The sequence below is a fragment of the Echiichthys vipera genome, assembly GCF_963691815.1.
Source record: "Echiichthys vipera genome assembly, chromosome: 14".
Lineage (NCBI taxonomy): Eukaryota > Metazoa > Chordata > Actinopteri > Perciformes > Trachinidae > Echiichthys > Echiichthys vipera.
In genome coordinates, this window is record NC_139839.1 from 23,589,483 (window position 1) to 23,598,796 (window position 9,314).

At 40.5% G+C, this 9,314-nt stretch overlaps 1 protein-coding gene across 1 annotated transcript; it reads right to left on the reverse strand.

Moving 5' to 3' along the window:
- Positions 1–3,009: 3,009 nt before the first annotated feature.
- Positions 3,010–8,888, reverse strand: btg3 (B-cell translocation gene 3). The gene is made up of 5 exons (XM_083926612.1): positions 8,825–8,888; positions 7,832–8,053; positions 7,572–7,709; positions 3,969–4,158; positions 3,010–3,511 (listed from the first exon to the last, which is right to left on the reverse strand). Exons 2-5 carry the CDS (start codon positions 8,002–8,004, stop codon positions 3,326–3,328), a joined length of 687 nt encoding a protein of 228 aa, XP_083782738.1. The 5' UTR covers positions 8,005–8,053; positions 8,825–8,888; the 3' UTR covers positions 3,010–3,325.
- Positions 8,889–9,314: the final 426 nt, after the last annotated feature.

The window sequence follows — 9,314 nt, forward strand, 5'->3', positions numbered from 1 at the left end:
TACATTGTAGCAGCCAATGGCCGGCATTGCAGGTTGCCAGGGTTCTCTGTTGTGGCTTAGCCACTGTAGGCTGGCACTGGGTGAAATGTTATTTGACGTTATTAGCTGAGTGACTGGAGACGGGCAAAAACCAGTCAGTTTGGCCAAGCATTCACTCCATGGACTGAGAGAAAGGAGAGAAACGCCATTAAAACGCACGCCCAAATGGCTATGTTTCTCCTTGATAGATAAGCTAACTTTCTTGTTTACTTAGCTTAACGGCTAATGCTAACGGCTAACGCTAACTGTCAGTCAAACTCCTCGGCAATACTTGTTTTTTATGGTGCAATTTGCCGGAGGGGATGGGTTCAAACAGGCTCAAATAGACTCCGGTCTCCTGTAGGCTACTTGGCCGGGTCTGACCAACCTGGCAACCTGACTGCTGGAATTATTTTTGTTGTTGCAACTACGATCTTGAGACACTAGATGGCGGTGTTCTTCTCATTTTCCATATTCAACCTTTAATTTTCTTACCTTTTCACAGTCACAATTCATTTCCCAAATTGTCACAACCTGAGCAATTTAACAGTAAGACAAAGACACGATTTTTAATGTTCAAACTGATGAACTTTGTTGTTTTTTTGCAAATATTCACTCATTTTGAATTTGATGCCTGCAACATGTTTCAAAAACGCTGGGAAAGGGGAAACCAAAAGACTGGGGAAGTTGAGGGATGCTCTAAAGACACCTACAGGTGAACAGGTTGATTGGAAACAGGCGAGTGTAATGATTGGGTATAAAAGGAGCATCCCTGAAAGGCTCAGTCTTTCACAAGCAAGGATGGGGCGAGGGTCGCCGCCTTGTGAACAAGGGCGTTTGCGTGAGCAAATAGTCCAACAGTTAAGAGCCAGGTTTCTCAACGTACAACTGCAAAGAATTTAGGGATTTCATCATCTACAGTCCATAATATCATCGAAAGATTCAGAGAATCTGGAGAAATCTCTGCATGAAATCAGCAAAGCCGAAAACCAACACTGACTGACTGTGACCTTCGATCCCTCAGGAGGCACTGCATTAAAAACCGACATCATTCAGTAAAGGATATCACCACGTGGGCTCAGGAACACTGAGGAAAACCATTGACAGTTAACACAGTTCGTCTCTACAAGTTCAAGTTAAAGTGTAAGTCCGAAGAAAATGGATCCCATGTTTTTTTTTCGGCATGAAAATACATCAAATAAGCCATTGAGACAGTTTTTTTCGTTGATCGATCATGTATAGAGAATGCCCGGAGAGACAGTAACAGCCGCAAAGGGCTAACACTGATTAGCTTAGGGCGGTGCACTGAACGCATCCAAAACTGTAGGTTTTTGTAACCACTAACACTGCTCCAAATAACACCAACCTCTGCAGTAGCATGATAAGAGTCCTTACACAGAAAACAAAGCACCAACAACATAGTTATCAAACCCAGAGTTTATTAAAAATGTCCCCCTTATTAAAAATGTCCTCAACTCCAGTGCATTCGGTAATTGACTTGTATGGACTACCTGTGAACATGGACCTACTGGTAAGGCACAGTCTTTTTTTAATAAACTCCGGGTTCGCCAACTAAGTTGTTGGTGCTTTGTTTTCTGTGTAGGGACCCTAATCATGCTACTGCAGAGGTTTGGTGTTATTTGGAGCAATGTCAGTGGTTAAAAAATGCCACCTGAAAGGTTAAGCTAATCCTTTATTAGTCCCACAGTGGGGAAATTGGTTACATACAAGCTATGGAGCAACATATGCGGTTTCATTTCAAATATTAAAATATGTTTGGCGTATATCTGTGATGTCACCAGATTACGTTGGAAAGCAAGCATTTTTCAAAGAGTTAAGTAAAACTCTAGCACATTCCTAAACTTTAGAACATAAGTTACAACTGGGCATTTTCCAGATTTTGAAGACTTTGTACTAATCCTGCATACAAAGTGTCCTGTTGAACAGAATACACCATATAACCTCAATGTTCCTGGTTTGGTTCTAGCAAAGGACCTTTGTTTCATGTTATACTCTTCTCTACACGGTCAGTTGGCAGATACCAAAAGTAGGGTTGTCACGATACTAGAATTCGATACCAAGACCCAGGGAAATACACAATATTATTTTTGATACTACAGGGAGAAAATTACAAAAAATGAAGGCAAAATTTTTAAAATAAAGATAAGAACACTTTTAAAAAGTTGTCTGGTGTAGTGAAAACTGTAGGGTTTATATAAATATGATGAAATATGTTCAAACTCTCTTGTTTGTTTTATTGTGTTGTAGAGCTCAGGGGTTTCTGTGGACATTAAATGCTTCCATGAAGGAGGTTAAAAGTTGTTGTTAGTCAGGTTTCTCCACAGTGTAAACAGGGATCTGCTCCATGCTAATGTATTCAGCTACATTCCTGTTTATCTTCTGTGTTTCTTCTGACTTGGCTCCATATTGTGTCTGATTAAATAGTTTGTATAGTAGCTGACACTATTTCTGTCTCATTGCTGGTTGACTTTTCAGACTTGTTATTGTGTCATCCAGTTAAATTACAACCTCTTAATGTTAGACGGACAGGACTGATGATGTTAGCTGCTTAGCTCCGCCGTTAACGTTACTGTTTATTTGACGTTAGCCAGAAGCTTGTTTACATCTCTAGCCTTTCCGTCATATGTTGAATACTTTCAAACAGCACTTTTGCTTTGTTCATTTTCTACTAAAACTGGCGGTCTCAGTCAGCTTAGTGTTGTTAACTTGATGAACCAGCGGTCATGTGCTCAGAGAGACGAGCTGTAGTTAGTTTTGTTTTCTCTGCAGCACTGCTGGGTGACGTTACGGGTCAACTGGAGGAGGAGGCTGCACTGATGACGGCAAAAGTATTGATACTTTTGCAAGTTAGAAGCTAAATGCAATACTTGCTAATATTGCACTTGAACTGCAACACTTGGAGTAAACCACCAACATAGTAAACACCCGATGAATACACATAACGATGCTTGGAAGTTGTGTTTAATAAAACTCCATGAATGTAAGTCTATACATCTGACAATTCTGCACTATGAATAAATAAAACATTTTATCACAAAGCAGGTGGAATACATGAACATCTCCCACTGTAAAAATAAAGTACTTCAAAATGTGCAGCATCTCAATATCTAATTTAATACATGTGATATATTTAAAGTATAACAAATTGTCTAAAGTGCAAAAAATATATATTTTTTTGTCAAAAACAACCAACATGTCATCTATAAAAATTCAGGTTTTAAAAAAAGCATTGTTCAGTCATTTTAAAGTGGTCTTAAGCTTTAATGAATAATAAGCACCATGATTCTTATCTGTAACCATGCATCAGATTTTGGGATGTGTCCCAGTAGCCGTGCGCTCTTCCATAGCCAGGAGAGACCCACAGGTTAGGCCTTATAGTGTGGGGGGTTCTGGTGTAAGGCCTGAAGCCGTAGTTAGGTCGTGGAAACATGTGAACTTCTCCTGGTACTTTCTTCTGAGGATGCCACGCAGCCTTAAAAAGGAAACCAATAAAAGCTGCCATTAACTGCAACACAAACATTCACAGCCCGGAAGCATTTGACTTCAGACAGAACTGTCAACCAGTTACACTACAGTCCATCTTCAGTCTGACATTGCCTGCACTCCAACTGATTGGGAAAGTAAATGTTTCATCGGATTTTGAAGTAAAAAAGCCTTTGAAAACTTTTTGAACACTGAATAATAAAAGAGTTAAATTCAGAGTCAAAACATTCAGATAAATAATTTCAATGCATGAAGAGACTCCAGGCCCGAGCCGACTAACTCCCGGTTTTGAACTATGCTAACTTGAATAGGTTAACAGCTCTTCTAGATTTTCTAATATGTTATCAGATTGAATCGTTCAGGGTTTGATATTGACACAAGTCCTTTTATTCTTCTCCAGACTGGCATTGGACATTTAAATAATTCTAAAATGTATTATGCAATACCTGATAAGCACAGCGGCTGTTGGGGAGAGTGAAGGGGGAGTTGCACATGCTCTCATCATCAGAGGAAGAGCCTGAGTGGTAGTCTGATGTCACCCTCTCCAAAGCACTGGTCATTTTTGCAACATCGTTGTCCTCATCATCATTCTTGGAGAAACTGGCCACTGAGAAACAAGGGCTTTGCTCCCCGACCCTAATGGTAGGAACAAAGATGAAACGCATCACATCAAGTTTTAGGAGGATGAACATAATTAGCAGAAAATATGTTCAGAGCGGGACCATCTTTAATAGCTGATTGGGGGACAAAGATTAAAAAGGTGTTATTGATAACATTTAGACAAATTATAATAATAATTTTAAAAAAAAACACATCCACAGCTTTTTAGGTTGTTACTTCATATAAAAGAGGACTCCCTTCTCTCTCTGGTCCACTTCAGCTCTGATGGGGCCTCAGTCCTCTTACTGTTCACACTATACTTCCTCTGGAGCGTTGCTGCTTTGGATTATAGGTAGTTTTCACTTGAACAAGTTGGGAATATGCTATTTTACATCATTTTGGACCAGTATTATTACTAAAGGTAATGTCAAAACCTTAAAGGCAAAACTTGCCTAAAAAATAATTATAATGATGAATATTGTAATAATGTGAGGAATATGCTTTCATCAGTGGCCAACTCAATATTCAACAATATTCTAACTGAATGACTGGTTGATGACTTGTTGTCATTGGCTACATTATGTACTGTTTCTGCAGGACATGAACACTATAAATACCCAGAGCTTCTTCCTCGGACCAAACTACTCCTTCTCTACTAGTCTTGCTAGAGTTACGAGCAGATAGTTCTGTCTATTTATTTTTTTTGAGCGTCCGTCTACAGCAAGGCCTAGAGGGCTGAAATACAATGGCAAAGGTGTGTTGTGTTCACTTTACATGGGCTACGCAAACTGCAGTGCAGACTTAAAGCAAAATGTACTCAGACCATCTCATGAGGAGGTCTGAGTTCAGTTAACTTCAGAGGGGTCTGAGTGTTCACATATGAACTGAGTTCGTTTGGAGGGCTGAAATGGACCAAGTGTGAAACCACCCTTAGAAAGGTGCAGAATAAGGTCGCTTTCACGCCCGACCTGTTCGGTCCGCTTTAAACAAATCCTGGTTCGTTTCCACAGATAGTCCGGTTGATTTTGGGTGATGTGAACTTGGGTTGTGCGAACTCGGGGCCGCCTGAAAACGTGGGCCTCAGTTCGCTTGCAAGTGAATCCTGGTGCAGTTCATTTCAGTTGTGAAAGCAGTTGGACCAAATCTCGAAGCGCATCAAAATACAGTTGTATTGGGCCTGGTGACTGTTAAGGTTATGGCTGGCGATGGTAGCGGTAGCTCTGGTTAGCTGACAGGCTCGGCTGGAAACTTGGGGGACTTGGGCAAATACAGTATAGACCATACCATCCAGGTCTTCATGGCACTATCTTTCAAAAGTATAAATACATGCATACATGCATACATGCATACATACATACATACAGAAAAGAGGCCAGGGTTCCTACACAGACACATTACAAAAAGAAAAGAAAGTAAAGGGAGCTGTCACTCGTTGTGGAGAGCGAGGTGTGTGCTGTATGTCCCACACTACACACTAAACAAGGGAGATGCCACCTAGTGGCACTACATTTAATAATTATTATAACAATAACAATAATAAAGCGTAAATAAACCATTATTTCACCTTTTTAGCTAAAAAGCACATTGCTAGCTTACCGTACGTATGCGGCCGTACTTATGAGGCCGTAACGACAGCGTGACGTTACAGTGCGTGGTTCACTTGACATGTTTGGTAATTTTTTTTAAAAATGGTTAAAGTACAAAAGAAAACCAAACTAAATGGAAAATGCAACTCTAATCTGTGTATGGTTCGTTCTTTGGTTATATAGTCAATAGTCTACTTTTAACATGACCAGATGATTTTGTGTTTATTAAATATTAAAACACAGATTTTTCCACACTGGGCTAAGCCTCAACGCCGTGGAATTTACTCCAAATGAACAAAGCATGGTGTTTGATTCTATTCACAGCGATGTTCTGAAATCAAACTTTATTACAGCCCAGTAGAAGGTTATGTAATTATCTATTGAGTTTCCTGAACTTTGGTGATGCGTTTCTCTCTGGCCTCTGAACCCAGGGCGACCCCTTGTGGACTAAATTAAATATAGGCCTACTTACTGTTTAATATATAAGTAACATCACGTTAATTTTAAGCAATGCACATTACAAGAGACTTCCAAAAATCGCCTTGTTTAAAAGTATGTCTTTGTCACACCGTGGAGTCATATGGAACTGTAATGTAGTTGTCAATGTAGCCACAGCATTGAGAGAACACACCTTAATAAATAAGGTTGGTTATTTTCTAAGATGAGATCAGGGTAACCAGTTATTTTAGATCAACCCAAAACTAATTGTTACCTGGATGCTGACGTGAACTTGGCTCACAGTGTAGAGCAGTGGCTGCAATCTTTCAAACATTACATTTTCTGAAATGTATTTTTTTTCAAAAAGGCGGCAGTAATGTTGTGCGGACAATCATATTCGCCACATAAGATATGAGATACGCCTTGAAAATCACCCATAAGATTTTTGTGAATGTGTGACGTATCTGATGAGAGAAAATGTAAATATCCAAATATCACAGGAACAAAACAAACAACGTCATTTTTCTATTCCCTTGTTTTCTATTTTTCCGTTCTGGTTTTTAAAACAGAAAAAACTATGCAGTTTGTTTGTTTTCCCGATTTGGTTTTGAAACGGAATAACCAAAGAACGAACTATATACGGAATACCATTGCTAGGCAATAGCCGTGTTCTTTGTTAACTTCCTGTCGGCTGATGTCATTCACATACACAGCAACAGGAAATAAACTGGGACGATTTTGGAATGTTTATGTTTACATCTTTGAAAGAGTCTAAAGGGATTAAAAATGTTGCAACGTCACTGAGTACATTTAACTATAGCTGTGAAAGTGACTTAAAAGTATCACTTTTCCTGAATAATTCATCATGATTGTGAATTAATAATCCACAGAGCTGGGTCTGTCCCACGTTCCTGTCTGTTATAGTGAAGGTTTCCGTTGCCACAGTACTCTACGGGGGAATTGTTGGGTCTATGTAAATCATAAATAAGTCATAGAGTGTGGCCTTTACCTACTCTGTAAAGTGTCCTGAGATACCTTTTGTTATGATTTGGCACTATAAATAAAACTGAATTGAATGAATACAACTTTAATGGGCCCAATTTTTTTTGTCTAATTACGTGTGGATTTCTGATGTTTGGTTCCAACTGCTAACGACGTTTGCGAGCCAGTAGTAGAACAATAGTGGTGTCACATGGTGTCTCTGCGCAAGCAACACAAACAAATATAGCTGCATTTGGTAACTATGGGGCTGTTATTATTCTGTTGTAAGCTAAATGGGCATCAGTGGCTGCAGATACTCTTCAGATTTGACCAATTATTCCAATAACAATTCTGTATTATAGTATATATTGTTAAAGTGTTCCAGTTTTAAACTTATTCAAATGTTATCTCAGCATTTCACACCAAATTCACTCAAAGTCTCACCTGCAACAGACACTCCCTGGGTCCACCCATAATGTGAGTTCAGTGGGCAACTCCAGGTCATCATACTGCACCCCGCTCTCTCGGCACGCCCGAAGGAGCTCGGGATCCTCCCTTTGAGAGCCGTTCACTCTGATGCACCTGCAGAGCACACAAAACTGATTGAAAACAGTCCAAACACTTTCAGTGGAGAAGAAACTCATAACAAAAGTGTTGACAAGCAATAGCGGCAAGAGAAAAAGTCAAAGGAGAGAGGGCAGCACCTGTATGCTTCTCCTTTGCTGGGGTTGTCAGGATACCAGTGCCCCTTGAACTTCTCCTGCAGTGCAGCAGCCAGCCTCTCAACAAACACATCGAGCTGGTGTGAGTCCAACTTCTGCCCCATTTTCGAAAGCCTCTTCAGGAGGAAGACCGCAGCTGCAATTTCTCTCCTCATGTTTCACGCGTGTTTCATGAAATCCCTGCAGCCTCTGTGAGTGAGCTCACTTCAGTCAGACGGGCAGCAGTAACCAGGGGACACAAAACATAACATGCGTTGTATTAGGGTAAACAAAGTGCTCTGTAGTAGTCTCCTTGTATTAAGACATTTACTTCCAGGTGGAAGATTTTCTAGTTTCGGTTTAAACGTCTTCGTGTCTGTGGTGATGATGAGCAGCACTACCATCACACAAACATCCCACTCATGTTTAACTGCCCCTGTTAACGTTACGACCAGCCCAAAACAAACGGTTGCCTTGGTGACTAACGACTGCTGTTTTGGTTAAAACTGGTGAGTGGGTGACGTAAAGACGCGCATCATTCTAAAGACATTTTCACTTTGTTCTTAAACCTGATCCGCAGACTTCAGTTAACGGTTTGTCCCAGAAAGGCGGGCTGTGACGCACAGGTTCCGGTTATCCACACACCACCACCACCACCACCACCACCACCACCCTCCATAACATGCTGCTGTCAGCGGGGGAGCTAGTTAGGCTAAGTTCGTACTGAAACGCATTTGAAACCAACCTCATGGTTAACACACGAGTATTACCTTAAGAGGACATAAGGCAATTAGCATTAGCTTCATAGCTAAGTTACTGCACTAACAGTTAAGTTGACGCTAACAGCCTCATGTTGCTAACTAACACCGCAATCCTTTACAGTGGCAAAAGTTAGAAATAGTCATTTTTAATCGGGGTATATTCACATACCAATGCCACAGAGACACTTTATGGTGAGACCAAAGGCTATATTATCTTATATATAACTTGACTTACCTTTCACTGGGCTCCCCTCCAGCGTGTGTTTAAAAAATGAATGGGGAGCGGCGGCTGGCAGAAGCTGGCCAGAAGAAGAACCCTTCAGGTTCCGTTATTAACCGCGCCCTTCACCACGCAAACCCCGCCCACTGAGCATTCTTATTGGTTCCAGGCAGACCAATGCATTCATTGGTCGAGCAATACGTTCGTCAATGGAGCGAGTCATTATTGTTATTGCGTCAGGCACTTCTTTTTTTTTTAGTTTTTTTTATACAGTCTATATTTTTCTATAGAGGGTTTGTGCATTGCAATGTTAGTGTAGTGTAGTGTTGTCATTTCCCTAATAGTGTACACTAACAAAGACATGCACCATAGTAGTAACAGTGTGTTCTCTTTGCTGTGTAGTTAGTTTAAAGATGATCCCAGGCTCATGGATGGCATACACTGACTAACATGACACACTCATTTCCGCTGTAACTAAGTGATACAATGATTTATCAAAGTAACA